The sequence below is a fragment of the Plasmodium berghei genome (assembly GCF_900002375.2).
Source record: "Plasmodium berghei ANKA genome assembly, chromosome: 3".
In the NCBI taxonomy this organism is placed as follows: Eukaryota; Apicomplexa; class Aconoidasida; order Haemosporida; family Plasmodiidae; genus Plasmodium; species Plasmodium berghei.
The window spans coordinates 271255-290216 of NC_036161.2; the positions used below are offsets into that span (position 1 = coordinate 271255).

General features: G+C 19.6%; 5 protein-coding genes across 5 annotated transcripts; 1 reads left to right on the top strand and 4 right to left on the bottom strand.

The window, feature by feature from the left end:
* Positions 1-1592: 1592 nt before the first annotated feature.
* PBANKA_0307800 (conserved Plasmodium protein, unknown function) lies at positions 1593-2441 on the bottom strand (the record flags this gene model as incomplete). The annotated part of the gene is made up of 1 exon (XM_034566663.1): positions 1593-2441. The coding sequence occupies one exon, from the start codon at positions 2439-2441 to the stop codon at positions 1593-1595; it is 849 nt and encodes a 282-aa protein (XP_034419962.1).
* A 7172-nt stretch (positions 2442-9613) lies between these two features.
* Positions 9614-12931, top strand: PBANKA_0307900 (conserved Plasmodium protein, unknown function; the record flags this gene model as incomplete). The annotated part of the gene is made up of 1 exon (XM_034566674.1): positions 9614-12931. The coding sequence occupies one exon, from the start codon at positions 9614-9616 to the stop codon at positions 12929-12931; it is 3318 nt and encodes a 1105-aa protein (XP_034419963.1).
* Positions 12932-13326: 395 nt separating this feature from the next.
* Positions 13327-14007, bottom strand: PBANKA_0308000 (ras-related protein Rab-5A, putative; the record flags this gene model as incomplete). Its single annotated transcript, XM_034566685.1, has 1 exon — positions 13327-14007. One exon carries the CDS (start codon positions 14005-14007, stop codon positions 13327-13329), a length of 681 nt encoding a protein of 226 aa, XP_034419964.1.
* Positions 14008-14783: 776 nt separating this feature from the next.
* PBANKA_0308100 (ubiquinol-cytochrome-c reductase complex assembly factor 1, putative) lies at positions 14784-16292 on the bottom strand (the record flags this gene model as incomplete). Its single annotated transcript, XM_034566696.1, has 6 exons — positions 14784-14857; positions 14935-15005; positions 15121-15249; positions 15342-15415; positions 15502-15808; positions 16066-16292. The coding sequence occupies 6 exons, from the start codon at positions 16290-16292 to the stop codon at positions 14784-14786; spliced, it is 882 nt and encodes a 293-aa protein (XP_034419965.1).
* Positions 16293-16887: 595 nt separating this feature from the next.
* PBANKA_0308200 (apicoplast beta-ketoacyl-acyl carrier protein synthase III precursor, putative) lies at positions 16888-18929 on the bottom strand (the record flags this gene model as incomplete). Its single annotated transcript, XM_034566707.1, has 8 exons — positions 16888-16980; positions 17134-17202; positions 17340-17674; positions 17843-17956; positions 18061-18196; positions 18266-18397; positions 18603-18694; positions 18785-18929. The coding sequence occupies 8 exons, from the start codon at positions 18927-18929 to the stop codon at positions 16888-16890; spliced, it is 1116 nt and encodes a 371-aa protein (XP_034419966.1).
* Between the last annotated feature and the right edge of the window lie 33 nt (positions 18930-18962).

An 18962-nucleotide genomic window follows, 5' to 3' on the forward strand; every position in this document is an offset into this window, starting at 1 on the left:
TTATCGTATTAAACTTATTAGAATATACTAAAAAATAATTATGTATATATTAAATATAAAAATTGTACAATACAAAAAAATAAATATTAAAAAAGGACAAATTTTATATTAATATATTTAATAATAAACGCTTACATTTGGTTTTGCATGAATAATGAAAGCATTTATTATTCTTAACATAGTTCAAAGGGTATAAGGAAAAGAAATGTAAAAATATTTTGCGTGGAAAATAATACTTTTAAATTGATAAACTTTTATTTTTGGGAATGTTGATTAAAGTAATTTTACACATTAAATGGTGGGCAACATAATTTATTATTGCGAATTATCGATTTATATAGGTCTAATAGCGGTTTGAAATTTATATTGTACTTCATAATTTTTATTATTTATATTTAATTATTAAATATATAATTTATTTTTATCATATGATGCTTATTCCTCTTTTATTGTTGTATTGAAAAGCGAATTATAATATTATATTTTAGTACAATACATTAATAAAATTTATATTTTTTATTTCCTTTATTCCTTTTATTCTTTATCAGCATCTAATGTTAACAATTTATTCTCATTTCCCTCCCATACAACACATACAAAAAAAAATATGATTATTTCGTATATCATTAAAGCTTTTTGCATATTTTCTTAGAAATTTTTATAAAACATTTAAAATAAAAAAGTGATAATACAAAATGTTAAATGGATAAGTGAATAAATATATATACACTTTAACTAATTAATGAGATTCATCTCAACAAATATTTTAATCTTTATAGAAAAAAGCTTTATACAAAAAAAAATGTTAACTTTTCCTAGTTTTCGAAAATAAAATATATTATCTTATGCTAATGTTGTTATTTCCTTTTACTTTTATGAATAAAGAACAGGAATATATTCGCTGATTAAGCTTGTAAATAGCGTTTTTTCTTTCTTTTCATTTAATTTCACGTTGGGACTCTTTAATCACTAATTCCTTTACACTTAAGCAATTTTATTTTTACATGTTTTGTCATTTATAAAAAATGATATATGAATTTTTGCTCATTTTTCTCAAAAATATGTGTATAATTTATTAAAACGGGTTGATTTAAAATTCTATAGAATATTACAAATTATGTTGTAAATGAAAAACTATTTATTCATCTTTTGCAAAATGTTTTTATCGTAAATTTTTGTTAGCTTGATCTAAACACAGATATATCATACATATATATATAATTTATTTGATATAAACATATATGTATGTACAATATTAAATGAAATATAAATGGATTGCTAAAAATACCAAATTAAATTTATTTTTAATTTGTTAATTTTTAAACGAGCTAATAAAATGTTCACGTAAAGGATATTATTTAAACTTTTTTGAAGTATTTAATCCTTTTTTATAATAATAATAATATTTATTTTTTTTCAGTATAACTTTTGTATCTTAATTTTATACTTTACAAAAAAAATAAATAAATTAGGTACAAATAATGTTTACAAAACATGGATTTTTATATAAATTGTATTTATTAACACAATATTCTTTTATAATAATTTTATTTTTTTTATTTCCCGATTTGTTTATACACAAAAAAAAATATTTATTCATTCTTTTTCACAGTATTATTCAATGACTCAGGGAGATTAACTTCTGTGTCCTTTTGCTCTTTTAGTGGGGATGGTATTTTATTTAATGATGTAACTATTTTAATTTTTGATAAAAAGTATTTATTCATGGGTTTAAATTTTCCATTTGTAATTTTTCGAGATTTTATGCCACCAATACTTTTTTTTACTCCTTTTCTAATTAATTTGCTTTTGTTTAATGCACCAATTTTGTTTTTTTTTATTGAAAGAGCATTAGTTCTGTTGCCACTTAATCCGAAAACTCGATTTTTTCGATGAAGTGAAATATTCAAATTACTAAATTTTTTAATTGGAACTTTAACCGTTTTATAACTATTCAAATTTTTACTAATTACGGTTCTTGATGTAGGTGGATTTTTAAATACCTTTCTTGATTTATTTATCATTTTTCCTCTATACCCAATTCCAGATGATTTGTTAATAGCTTTTCTGCTTACATAACTTTTATTGTAATTACTTTTAAACTTATCGCTTCCATAACGAGAACTGTGATTATTCGATGTATTCTTAAAAAATTTTTTACTATTATATTTACTAAACTTGGAATTACTCAATCTATTGTTAAAATATGGTTTCTTAAAACTTCTTGATTTCCAACTTGAAAATCGTGGTTTCCCTCTTCCCCGAAAACGTGAATTTCCAGATCCATCTTTTTTTTTTAAAAAACCTGGTTTAAATTCTTTTTTTTTTCCGTTGCTATTACTTAAAAAGCCAATGTTTCCACTTTTTTTTTCTCTGTCAACTACATCGTCTAATGGGCAAGATAGATAATCCATTATTTTCTCATTTTTAGCAGCTTTCATCTTTTATTATGAAATATAACACAGATTATTATGTATTGGACAATATAGCATATATATAGTAATAATATATATTATATTTAGCTAATATATAAGCAAAGGGAATTATAATAAGAGCAAAAAAAATAAAATAATACTCAAAAAATGATTACAATATACAATTTATACTACAAAATATAATATAACAATATTTCCATGTACATATATAGAGAAAAATTAAAAAACGTATACCCTTTTAGGATATATATGTAAATATGTATATAATGTATAGTAATAAAAACAATTTAATTATGCTTTATTTTTTACTTCAATAATTATTATTTATACAAATTCTTATAACAGCATTCACGTGAAAATTATTTTTTTTGTTGAATTTGCGTACATTTACTTGCTATGAATATATATATATAAATAAATTTTATATATTTTATATATTTTTTATACAATTACTTATATATTAATTTTTATATATTTTTTAGTACAATTATTATATAATATTATTCCCATACATTTTCCACGATTAAAAATATATTTTTTTTTCGTTTCAAATAGCTTTTATATGCTTTTTTACATATATTTTTAAATTAAAAAACTCATATTTTATTCATACTTTAGATATAATATTTTTTTTCAGGCACGCTTATATACGTTATAAAAATATGCACTTTACAATTTTTTCATGCTATATATATAAAGATCATATGAAATTGCTAATAAATGGAATAGTGGCAAATACAAAACTTAAAAAATGTTTATATTATCATCCCCCCTTGGGAATATGTATAGCAGATTTAATTTGGGGATGAAAATTTTTTTTTTCTCTCGTAACCTTATAAAAGCATTTCGTAAATTATAATTTGAGTTTTTATTGGTGTTTTATATTTTCTCTAATTTTTAAATTAAGTTTTGATATGTAACAATCATAACTTAAAAATATTTGTTACTTTTTTTCTTGATAAATTTATTATTCAATATTGACAATTTTTATCATAACAAAAAATATTTTAAGCATTAAAATTATATGAATAATGCATTATTATATTTTGAAACTCTTATACAAGAATGTAAAACTTTTATGTTAACAACGCAACAAAATAAATTATGTAACTTAAGTTTTAAAACGAAGTATAACATAATTTTATCATAAAATTATGAAAGACATATATTAATGAAAGCTAAAAAATATAACTCTTATTTTTTTCGTTTATAAACAATTAAACCATTTAAAACTACACATTTATCTATAATATACCATATAATTTTTCTTACCCTGCGCGTCACAATATCTTTTTAATGATTAAAACAACTTTTTATATGCTTCATTATTATTTTTTGCATCTATTTGTGATAAATTAAAAATAATATATCGAATCTTATTAATAACCATATTTTTATTGGAATCCTTATATATATATTAGATGCTTTTCCTACAACGAAAATAGTTAGTAAAGGCATTGTTTCAAATTTTTTTTTTTGCCATTTATTACGATTGTTTACCAATCTGTCTGTACACAGTGATTATTTTATTTCATCTAGTGACATTAACACTATACTTTGCCTTTATTTATTATATGAGTATTATATTTTTGTTATATAAATACCAATTTATCTAATAATTAATTTCATTGTGAAAAAGTACGCTATATATTTCCTTTTTTATAAGAACATGGTATGGTATATATTGTCTCAGATGCAATTTTTGTGCGGAAATTATTTGTAATTGTATATATTGAATTTATATTTTATCCTTAATTCTAATTATGTTTTCATCCCCATATATACAATTTTGGTTAATAATATACCCTTCTAATCTATATAAGAAAACTACAGAAAAACATTTAATGAACATTTTATTTTTAATACTAATATCAAGTTAACCCTTTATATTTACATCATCCTTGGATATATATAAATTATATCTATATGTATAACATTTTTATAAATAGTATCACATTTGTAGTATTTGTATATAATTAGTAATATTTTTACGAAATCAATAGCTTTTTCAATTAGACATAAAATAAATAGCTATGGAAATATATCTACAAATTAATGTAGAAATTATAATAAGAATAAACAAATAAAACAGTTTCAAAGGGAAATATAAATATACAGGCCTTAACCATTTAATATTGTTGTCATATGTAATGTTATATTTATCTTTATTTATTGAAGTATGAAAATGATTTTATATAACCAAAACATCTTCATAAGTTAATACGTTACATGAACTTTAAATTTGTATTGACATGAATGTGAAGAAACATATTTTTACTGAATTTATACCTTTATTCATAATATAATAAAAAATAGATTACATATGATTCAATGCATTTTATAAATTCATTGCATTATAAAAATGTATAATTAGATATAAAGGAATATCTATATAATACAATATCGTCTATTAATATTAATCTTATATAAAAAAACAAATAAGCACTTCATGTAGGTTATTTAAAAAGGATGCTCATTTAGTTCATAATATATATTTTTAAATATATAATGTTACATCCCTTTAAATAAAAATTGTATTATAGTATGTATCAGTATTGTGCAAAAAAAATTATTGACATTGCATTTAGCTTTAAATTTTTATGTTAACATATATGAATAATTAATAAAAAAATATCACATGAATAAACATGTATGACAGGATACTTATACCGTTTGACATTTTGGGGGGTTATAACTGCATAATGATTTAAAGTTTAATGCTATGAAAATGTCTTAATTTAGGTTAACATTATACTTTAAGAATATATAAAATATTCAACAATATCAATCAAACAAATACAATAATAAATGCTCAATATCAACTTCGAAAATATACTTGTCTAGTAAGGGTGAAAATAAAAAATTCGAAATCATTATTTATTTTATATAAATGGTACAACTAAATGATTTCATCATGGTCCTTTTTAAGAACAAAAAATTTTCAGGTTAAAGAGAAAATAAACTAAATTTGAGAATTTGTATTCTACGTGTTTTCATGATTAATATAGAAAGATATTTTTTATTTTAAGTTGTAAATTTATGAGGACGGAAGGAGCATTCTTTTTCATTTTAGTGGATATTATATAACAAAAATATAATTTGATGCAAATATCATTTATTTGTATGTAATCATCATCTTTGAAATGTATAATGATATTATGTATCATATTTATGTTTGTATGATATATATAAGCATATAATATATAAAAACAAAATTATATATATAGCATTGCAGTTAAAAAACATAACGTGTCGAATATGTATAAAAATAAATATTTAATGTGTTTCTTGATCTCATAAAAATTACATACATGTAATGTTAATGGCTTATAAAATAAATTACATTTGGTAAATTATAAGACATTGTAAATAATAAATATTTATATAATTTAAATCTATAGTTATTGTGTCTATCATAAATACTATAATATAAGCAGTATTCTATAAAGGTACATTCTATCAATTTTGACGTGTTTTGAGAAATTAAAAAATCGAAAAAACAAATTAATACATGTAATACACAATTGTCTATTAGAAAAAACAAATAAAATATAAAACTCATGTTTGTTTTCTGAATTTTTTCACGTGAGTCTTTTTAACATCATTCAAATCATAAGGATGATATTATTTGCATTCCTAGACAAATATGTACTCATTATGATTTGATCTTATAATAATATAATTTCATTGTATAATGGCGAAATATATTATAGATATTTAAAATGATTTTATTCCATGATGGTTATTAGAGTCATCGTTTAATGGTAACATATATTACAAAGAAATTATATTAAATAGTTTATCAATTTTTTATACAATTTATCAAAAATGGCAAAAATTATATATGATTCTTTGTAATTGTGAATTTTTTTCATAAGTAACATTCATGAGATTTATATAGACATCCTCATTTGTATTAGAAGTAAAAAATATGCGTCATTTAATTGAATTATATATGAATGTTTTATATATAATTTTCCACAGTATAAAATGAATACAAAGGATATGAAACATTGTTCATAAGAAAATATTTTTTTGAATTTTATAAAAAGCATATATATCTAGACATGTTTTAAAATGTATTCAAAAAGGTTAAAATAGAAAAATAAATGTATTATTTAGACAGAATAATTGATATATTGTAAATTTTATTAGAAAATAACAAAAATTATATTCTTTTTATGTTATCAAATAATTTATTATATTATACAAATATAAAATATGCATACAATTTTTTAAAATAACATATTTTAAAATAAATTAAATATATAATAAATATTATATTAAATAATTATAACTATATTAAATAAATAATATTATTATATACTAAATAAAATATTTATTAAATAATTATAATATTAAATAAATTAATAATATTATTATATATCAAATTATTATAAATATATTAAATAAAATAATAATATTATATATCAAATTATTATAAATATATTAAATAAAATAATAATATTATATATCAAATTATTATAAATATATTAAATAAAATAATAATATTATATATCAAATTATTATAAATATATTAAATAAAATGATAATATTATTAAATTGTTATAACTATATTAAATAAAATAATGTTATTAATTTATAATATTTATTAAATTATTATTAAATATTTTTATTTAATATATATTTTTTATTATTAAATTACAATTAAATTACTATAAATATTATATTTTTAATTAAATAAAAATTGTTATATTAATTTTATATATTATTTAAATAATTATATAATATATATTTAATAAATTAATATAACAATTTTTATTTAATTAAAAATATAATTATTTTTAAAATAATTAATATTTAAAGTTATTAATAAAAATATTAATTTAATTATATACACATTTTAATTTTTGATTATATATTAATTTAAATGTTTTATATAATATAACATTTAAATATATTTAATAAATTTGAATATAATTAATATTTATTTTTATTAACTATTATATTAATTTAATTATATACACATTTTAATTTTTGATTATATATTAATTTAAATGTTTTATATAATATAACATTTAAATATATTTAATAAATTTGAATATAATTAATATTTATTTTTATTAACTATTATATTAATTTAAATGTTTTATTATAATAATATATTTAAATATTATTTTAAATTATTAAATAATATAATTAATAAATTTATAATATATCATTTATTTACTATTTATAAATATTAATTAATATATTTTTAATGTAATTATTATTTTAATATTAATTAATGTTTTATATTAAATATTTTAATTGTTTTTACATTATTTATTTTTATTTATAATAATATTATTATTTATAAAAATATATATTAATTTAAAATATAAATGTTCACATAATATTTATAATTTTCAAAATATTTATATATTATTCTTAAATAAATATATGATTTATATAATTTTTTTAATGTAATTCTATATAATATTATAGTTATGAAAAATCAATAAGAAGCTTATTATTAATATAAATGAAATATTTTATGTCTAAGTGAATTCATGATATTTATTATTTGCTACTTTATAGTCTAATGAGTATACGTAAAAACTATTATTTTTCATAAGTTGGCATATGAATTTATAACATAAGCAATTTTTAATTTTACATCCTTATTCTATACCATAAATTGTAATTGATTTATACAATGATTGGAAAATGTGAAATAATTAATAACTCTACTTTTCATTAATAATGGCATAAATTAAAAAATATGGAAGACTACAAAATATCAAAAGATTTATAAGATCAAACATAAAATAGTATAGAAAATATAAATCATTCATTACATAAAAGTTTTAATTACAAACCTCTTAAGCGACTTGTTACATCGAAACATGAAATTATTTGTAAGTTGTGTAAAAGGGTAAAATTCATAAATTAACAAACATATATTGATACATAACTTCATGGGGATTATTTATATCTTACATAAATTGTATGTATTAACTATTAAATATATTATGTTCAGTTTTGAAAACTCTGTTATAGTGATTCTTTGTATCAAATACATCTATATTATTTTTATCGAAGCAATTTATGTTTAATATACAATTATCATCATTAGAAACATGTACATAAAATAATTAAATGATGAAAGCTTTATAGTTAACATGTATTTATTTCAGGAATTTATATTTATAACTATAGTATAAAATATAATTTGAGCATATTTTAAAATGTATATTATCATTTATGTCAATATATCGAAACTAGGATACATTATATGTACCTTTCCACAATCATTAGAATCAAATATAATTTATATGCAATAATATTATATATCCTATGCAATTTTACGTTAGAAAATAGTGTGTATAAACCAATTTGTTTTTTTTAGAAAAACGTGAATAATAATTTTTTACAAAATTGCAACTTTACATTTAACCAGACTCGTTCTCCATATTTATCATTTAGATTTTATGAGCAACCCCATTTTATACTTTTATTTATTACATATCTTACAACTTGTTTTTAATATGATTAGTAAATATTTAAATTTTAGATGTTCAATTAAATGCTATTAATAGTTCCGTTGTGTTTTTTAATTTACAATACTTTCATAAATATCTTATATACAAGGGTCATATAAATTTTTTTTTCTTATGCCATGACCTTTTAATCATAAAATGTAGCTAAACTTTTTTTTAAATTAGAGTATTAAAGGAAAAATATAGAGAAAAACATTGAATATGAACCCCAAAATAATGCTTATGTTATATATATATAACATATGAAATAATTTAACGAACACATTTAAACAAAATAGTGTGTGTATTTTGTATATAAATATACTTAAAAGAAATAACACCATTTATTTAGATGAACTTCATCATAATAATTACATAAATAATTCGATCATAATGCTATATTGAGCCACACCATTATTATATAGCATCCTGTTGTTTTAGTGAGCATGCAATTTTTAAATTTTATTTATCGTAAAGAACGAAAGTATATTACATGAAAAAAAATAAAATAATATACGATTTATACTATGAAAATAAAAAAGATATTTTAGTTAAAGAAAATTAATGTTATTAATTAAAATTTGTATTAAGTAAATAAATACATTTATATATTTTATAACAAAATGCATATCTATAAAAATATAAATATATAAAAAAGGGAATCCATATTGTTTATTTCAAGGATTAGATATAAACATGAATGTATTAAAGAAAACCAAAATATTATATGCAAATAAAACATTTTTCCCTTTAAAGTACGCAAATTTTAAATCAAACTTTTCTAGCATAGATTTTAATTATAAAAATACTAAGAAAAAAAAAAATTATAGCAGAAAAAATAAGATAAAATGTATTTTTGATCACAGTTTAAGTGTATATGACAGATTAATATTATTTAAAAATTTACAGAAGGATAAACCTGTTAAAGGTGGTGAAAAACTTAACAATAAATTATTATATACATACTTGTTAAATGAATACAAAAAATGCTTTGATTATATTAGTTTTAGTCAGATTGTACAAAGCATCCAAATATTTGCAGAACTTGAAAAAAAATGCGATGATTATGATTTCTTTATATCAGTAACAGATTTAGATAAAAATGATTTATGTAAAATACGTGAATTTGAATTCAGTGACAAGGATTTACACTTTCATAGAAGAGAACTCTTAGGGAAAATTTGCAATAAATTTATTAAGCAAGTGCATGAAATGAATGGAAACGACTTAATTAACTTTATCATTTTCTTTTATAGATGGAATAAAGGTGACAAAAGATTAATTTTTTTTTACAATTTTTATTTTAACCACGTCTTTGATAATTTATATCTTTTAAACCACAACATATATAAAGTCCTTTTTATATTAAATACATATGTCACTAATAATGGGTCGAATATGCTTTTTGATAAATCGTTAATAAAGGAAAATGAATTTAATGTGTGTTACTTTAAAGAATTAAAAAAAATAAATAATTATGCAATTAAAATGAGCAAAGAAGAAATTTACAACAAATGTTATCTGAAGGTATATGAGAATATAGATAAAATTGAAAATAACAAAATGTTAAACATTCTAAAATTATATATAGATAATTCAATTTTAAACATTAATATAGATGAAAAAATTATAAAGGTTCTTCATAAGAATTTAATGAATGAAAATATCGGATATCTTATAAAACTGTTAAAGATATATTGTACCATGATAAAGGCAGAGAAATATAATAATACTTCAATAGTTTCTAAATCAAAAGAAGTAATTTTATGCATATTACAAAATTTAAAACAAAAAACAGGCAATGAAAATGTATTATGTGATATAAATTATAGTGCATTGTTGAATTCAATAAACAATAAATATATTTTAAGTAAACTTGCTGATAATAATTTTTCTTTATTTTATGAACTCTTATTAAAATCATTCTTTAACATTAAATTTCAAAATCTTCAGTTTCTTTCAATTTCACTGATTTCTATAAAAAACATATATTCTACTTTATCAAAAAATAAATGTTATACTAATACTTCGTTATTTTTTTCTGTTATGAAAATGAGCTTAAACATGTGTAATAATTTATTGGAGAATTGTGTTAGAATGAAAAATAAAAATGCAATATATATCATATCACATGATAAAACCATAGACAATCATGTAAATTCGAAAGATAATAATAAGGAAGCAAATGTGCCAAAAAGGAGTAATAGTTATTTTTATAAAATAGAAAATTATGATGATTTTATATTTAAATTAAAAGTTAATGATTTGTTATTTATTAAAATATTGTCTAATTCCTTTGTAAAAATAAATAAATTATACAGCTCATACGATTTTTATTTATTATTCAATAATATATCATGTATTTTATATTATTTTATAATAAACAATGATGTGATAAAAAGGTTTAATGATACACATATATACATTTTAAATGATCTATCTTTTGTATATAAAAATATAAAAAGTGAAAGTTCAGACACCAATATAATTTTAAATAATGTTAAAGATTTGCTATACAAAAATGTTTTAAAAGTTAGTAATTTATATATTCAAAATATGCAAGAAGAAAATAAATTTTTAAAGGAGCAATATGTATGTTTTTTAATTTTTCTAAATAATTTATTTTTTGATAGAATTATTCATTTTGATTATATAAAGAATATTTGGTGCCATGTTTATAATGCATATACTTATTTCAAGAATAATAAAATGATAAACGAAGACATAATTGCTTTACTTTTATTAACATGCTCTAAGTTTCAATTTTTTATTGAAAATAATTCAAATAGCAGGTATAGTAGAAAAGAGCTACTAGATTTAAAATACAACATCATTGATGATTTGACTATAAATTATTTACAAAAGTACAAATATATTTCTTTAGATAATTTATCTAAAATTTTAATATCATTATCAAATTTGAAATACAGATATAAAATATATGAGCCCCTATTATTAAAAACTTTGGAAAATGAAATTATAAGAATTTGTCCCGAAACCCCAAATAACAATTTTTTAGACATGTCAAATTATATTAGTTCAAATATAAATTTAGAAAATATTCGTAATGAGCATATAAAACAACATATATTTATAAATATGAGCAAAATTATTGAATGTTTAATAAAGTTAGATATATTTTTATATTTAAAAGAAAAACATGTATTCTTAAGTTTGTTTAAAAACACATTTTCTAATATGTACATAAAAAAAAATTTATTAAAAAAAATACTTTATATAGCCAATAATTTGTACTTATATAATTTTTATTCATATGCCTGTAATATCTTAGAATTTTTTTTTGGAAATGAAGAAATTTCCTATAATTTTAATAAAAATATAGAAAATAAAGTATTTGAAAAAATTGCATGTTTTATATCAGAAGATGATTATATTGAAATTTCTAATACAGCATTTGTATTTTTTTATGATTATTTCCAAATGATAAATAATGAAAAATATCAAACGATTTTAAATTTCCCCCAGAAATGTACTACCAATTTTGGTGAAATAGACCACAAGGACAATACAAAAAGAACTGATGAATTATTAAATTATAAAAAAAATACTAAACAAATTGAGATTGACAAAGATGACATTTATAAGGCTAATCTACAAAATCCTATAAATATTTATTTTGAAACTACAGATAAATGTAATGAAGTACAAAAAGATTGTAACGAATTGACAAGAAATAATAAAATTTTAAAAACAAACGTTAGATATAATATAATTCGTGATATAATGAATTTATTTAGATTTTTAAAGGTTGATAGAAAAAAAATAATATTATTTCAATTATATTTATATCTTTCTAATATTAAAAAGATCAAAGAAACTAATACAACATCTTCTATATTTCATTTACAAGTATTATCAGTTTTAAAGAACATGAATCCAAAGTATTTATGTGTAGAAAATTATCAAATAAAAAATGAACAAGGTACTTTTTTGTATATAATTGATATAGTGCTGTTCAAAGCAAATATGTTCAAAAAGTGTAGCTGTTTTTAGTCTAATATATTGTTAATTTGTTTTAATATATACACATATATATATTTATAATGCAAAAAGACAATTTCAATGCATAGTTATTTGATATAAAAGTATGTGAAACATTTACATATTCAAAATATGAAAAGATATTTGAAATGTGAAGCGACACGCTCATATTATATATATATATATAAATATATGATCATTGCTTCGCACATATATATATATATATATACAAGGATAATTTAAATTGTGTATTTGAAACAATATCGATTTTATATTTTAGTTTAATTATATTTATTTTTTAAATTAAAAAAATATAATTGTTTGTTTTATACAAATTATTATGTATATATATATATATGTATATGGCTATATAATGTTGGATGCAAATTATATTTGATATCAACAATTTAGCAGCAATTTGTTTTTTGTTGTTTTTCACTATTTAAATTTATTAAGTTGTTATTTACTGTTTTATTATCTATGTGATTTTTACTGTTTATAATATTTTTATATATTTCTTCTGCAAGCATATAAAAAACATTTTTTATATTAAATCCCGTTTTTGCACTTGTTTGAATAAAAAGTAAATTATTTTCTTGAGCATATTTTTGCACCTCTAACATATCAACCTGAAACTTATTTTTATCTATTTTATTTGCAACTAAAATTATAATATAATTACCACTTATTTTTAATTGATTTACCCAAGTTTTAGCTCGGTCTAGAGTATTTGAATTACTAATATCAAAAACTATTATAGCACAAGTAGCACCTCTGTAATATAGGGGAACAATACTTGCATATCGCTCTTGTCCTGCTGTATCCCATATATCAAATTTTATGTTATATAAACTTTCACTATTTTCGTCATTAAATGTTAAATTATTATTGTTATTACTACGATTATCACCGTTATTATTATTAGTTTTTAATTCATTTATGTTAACTACATATGTGCAAAAAGAAGCACCTATTGTAGTATTTGTATTATCATGAAATGTATCTTTTGTTAATCTTAAAACTATGCTTGATTTCCCCACTGATGATTCTCCTAATAACACTGTTTTATAACTACTTTTCTTTTCCATTTTTCATTTTTTTTAACTAATGCATTATAAATAAGTGAAGTGAAATAACCATGGAAAATATAATACAAAAAAAAAGTGAAAGAAGCAAAATAATGGAACAAATAAATATTATGAATTATGAATAATATTTTTAGTGAAAATATAAAATACATAAAAAAAGTGTAAAATATTATATATATAATCAATAGTAATAAACGAAATAATAGGAATTAAATGAAGTGTTGTGTATTATAATTAAAAAAAAGAAAGAATGTAAGCTAAATTAAAGTAAAAATACAACCTATTATTATTAGTGTTTTTTTTTTTTATTTAAATTATTTTTTTTTTAATATATGTTATTGAATGACGTAGAAAAAAAGTGCAATTTTTTTAAAATACAAATAAATTATTTGACAAAAAAAATAAAAAAAAGTATATATAATAAAATGAAAAAACATACACATTTTAAAGCACATTGTGTATATATAATTATAAAAAAAAGGAAAAAAGTGGAGCCTACTAAAATGTAATTTATATGTATGAAAATTTTTGTAAATGCCTTTTGTGCTTATATATATTGTAAAATAATATAAAATAAATTTTTAAGACCTTAAAAAGTATACCTAATAATAGTATAACAATAATGGTATATGAAAATGCAAAGGGTAATACACTAGGAATTTTTTACATATATAAGGTAAAGGATTCATTCTTATTTTATAACTGAAAATATATGTATATTTAAAAAATAAAAATATACAAATATCCGTTATGCCTGCATGTGTAATTCTTTGATGCTAATAAACCCTGGGTAATATTTTTTTCCCATCGTCGTAGGGAAGATATTTGCTTTTATCTTTTGGCCGATAACCTGAAAAATTATTATAGAAAATAGTTACATATGCAAGTTTCATTTTTTGTGTGCATTTTTCCGTTTTATGTTTATACCTCCATATGATATTTGCTGGCATAATGCGGGCAAACGCCGATTTAATTTTTTTTGATTATAAAAATCAGCCCTATGAAAAAAAAGAAAGTATATTTACTCATTTGAAAAGCACATATATTTTTGCATTGATAATATATACAACATATAAGAAAAGTGTTCTTAAAAATTTTTAAAGAAAATCAAACCAGATAAAAGAGGCTTGTAAAAAATGATCACTCGATAAATTAAAAACGTGTCTCATTTGAAGTATACTATATTTACTCAACTCTGTGACAATTAGTCCAGATTTTTTTACTTTTTTTTCGTATAGGTGCCTATAAATGGTAATATATATATATATATGTATGTGTGCATGCATGTGTATGTATTTGTATATTCATTCATTTATTTAATTTCATGAGCTAACTCCCATAATATATTCTTTAAGAGTGAAGGGAAGGTATCGACATTGGTAGATGCTTCATCTAAATGTACTAAAAACTGGATAAAAAAGAATAAACAAAATTAAAATTATATATTTGAAAAGTAATAAAATAAAAATATTATATTAAAAAAAACAAACAAACCCCAAAAGCATATTCCTGACAATTTAAAAGTTCTGTATTAAAAGAATATTCTGGAACATTTTTTAAAAGCATCCAATCACGAACAATTCTCCATGTTATATCAAAAATGTATGTATTCATTATTTCGCCTTGATAATATTCATGTCTTAGCCTTTTGTTAATTATCCATAGATGAAGAATATAAAAGTACATTTTCATATTAAATGATTCGTCTATTTGAAATATTTTCAATATTTCTTCATTTTCCAATCGTTCTATTATTAGATGAACTAATCTCCATGCACATTCTCCATATTCTGTATGCTTTCTAATAATATAAAAAAAATAAAATATATTTTTTAAAGGTAACTGAATTGAATTATATACCACAATTATATGACACCACTTGAGCATAAACTATTTTCATTTTCTGTTTTTACATAATATGGATAAAAAATAAAGATACTAGAAAAACATTTTAAAATTTTGTTTTTTTCTAAATATATTTAATGATATAAACAATAACCACATACATGTATATTCATATTATGTGTCTGTATAAATAAACTAGTAATTCAAACTTACAGGAAAAGTCTATAAACAATAGAACTGATAAAAGAACGATCACATTGGGGTATTGGTATGATATATTTTGATGATTCTCGAATACTAATTTTAGTATTTTTATCTTCATATAAGTTTTTGCTTTCTATAATTTTTATATTGTCATATACTTTTACTTGATTAGTAAAGCATCGAAAAAATGAATATCTTCTGTTTAGTAACAATGATTTTCTACTTTTATTCCACATCCCACAAAAAGAAAAAAAAAAAAGTTATGGAAAAATTATAAAAAGGGATAAGTTGATAAATTATAAAAATAAGCTAGCAAGCCAATATAGTATTTCTTTTCATTTTCATTGATTAAACTTTTTATTTATTTTCAAGTTGTATTAGTGTTCATTTCTATCTGTATACATGCGTATTCCATGATCATGTACATATTTATTATTTTTTCACTTATTCACATATTCGAATTTTGAATTGTTTGCAAAAGTATTTTTTTTCCACAAAAAATATATATGTGTATTTGCATTGGTGATATATGAAATAAATATAACTAAAAATTAAAAAAATATAATATTCTTCCTTATAGTTTTAATTAAAAATTTATATAATAAGGTATAGCAAAAAATGATACAAGTGTTATATAAAAAAAAATAGGAAAAATTGTTTTCAAATTTATTTGATTTCATATGTATGAATATATTTAATTATATATATTAAAAGTCACATTTTTTTTTGTAACAAAAATCTATAGTTTATTCGATCTTTGATAAAAAAAAATGAAAAAATGCTGTAAAAATTATATATATAACAATTTTAAGCATTAAATCTATACATTTTTTAATATTTAAATGTAATGCATCCGTATGACATTCCAGCCCCAAAACCACACATACATATAATGTTATTCCTTTTTATTTTTCCATTGTATATCTAAAAAAAATATTTAGTTCATGAAAAGGAAACATATACAATAAATGAATAAATAAGTGAATGAATAAACAAATCGAATTTAATATATGCATACAGTTCACTTAATCTGGGTCATAATATATGTATATATTATTTTTTATTAAATATATTTACATTTTCCGAGAAGCATAGCGGTATTGAAGCTGCCGATGTGTTTGCGTATTCATCCAAGTTTACCAAAATCTGTTAAAAGTCCAAATTTCAGTAAAAATAAAATAATAAGAAAACGTTATAATTACTATAAACATAATCAGCTATGTTTCTACACACACACATATGTATTCTAAAGAGAAATAAAACTTATATAAAAATATCATTACCTTTGATTTTGGTATATTTAAAGTATTTGCAACTGATTCTAAAATTCTAATATTAGCTTGGTGAAATATAAAATAATCAACATCATTTAATTTTAAATTGACGTTTTCTACAGATTTTTTTAAAATTTTAGGTATTTTGTTTATTGCATATTTAAACACTTCTTTTCCATTCATATTTATTTTTCCATATTTATTTTGGTTTGGAGCGTCCAAGTTATCCTTATCGTTTTCAAAATTAATTGTTAATAAATTATTTAGTTCGCTATTTGATCCTATATAATAATCGTAAATATTATTTTCTTCATTTGTATTTGTTCTTTGTAAAATTATAGCTCCTATGAAAAAAAAATTGTAACTAATGTTTGTACTTGTATTTTTTTTGGCAAAATTTTTGGAAATAAATAATAAAAAGGATAATTATTTTTTTCTATATAGAAAAATCAAACTATAAAAATAATGTAGAAGTATATATAGGTACATCATATAAAAATTGCACATATCACCTGCTCCATCCCCAAACAAAACACATGTATTTCGATCCCTCCAATCCACAAAGTTGCTCAATGCATCACTTCCAATTATTAAAATGTTTTTATATTTTGATAAAAAATTGTATGCTAAGAAGTTTAAGGGAAAATGTAATTAACAAATTGTATGCAGATAATATTCTATTTATTAAAGTATATTTATCATGTATATATTTATTTTCTAAGAAAAAAACCCGTAGCAAAAGCAAAGACAAATCCTGTACATGCTGCTGTTAAATCCATATTAACGCTATTTTTACATCCTAATTCATTACTAATATTATTTGCATCTCCAAATAAATTTTGAGGCGTAGAAGATGCGTTTATAATCTGAAAATATAATGTATTCAAAATATGAAAGGTTATTTAAAAAAAAACTTATTACATTGTTATTCTTACCATATCTATGTCTAACGGGTTTAACAACGAATTTTTTAAAGCTTGTTTAGAACTTTCTACTTGTAAAGTTGTTATATTTTCATTTTTTTTTAGTATCCTTCTTTTTTTAATTCCTGTTCTGGTTTGTATCCACTGTGATGGAAACGGATATAAAAAAAAAGTGTTGTATATTTGTATATATACATATATGAAAAAATATTATTAAATATACACATATACAATGAATTATTTTATAAATTTTATGAACATGCTATTTTTATGAATAAATAACTCACAATTTATTCAAATAAACAAAAATAAATTTCAGACAAGAAAAGAAAAAGACACATAGTATTACTTCGTCATTTGTATCGATATATTTTTTTAATTCGTCATTATGAATTTCATGTGAAGGATAAGAATGACCATGCCCGATTATTTTACATCCAACTTATTTGAAAAAATAAAAAAAAAGATATTAAAGAAATAAAAAAAATATACACATTATATTGTTACAAAACCCTCTACATATATGTTTACCTTTTCCACCAACAGCGCGTATTCTAGTTGTATGTTGTATAGAATGAACATTATTTAAAAAATTATATTTACAATTTTTTATTTTGAGCGCAAAAAAAAAGGAAGTAAAATGGTATAGAATTAATATAACTATGTAAAGAATCATTTTTTCTTTTTTTTTGGAATTTATAGTTTATTT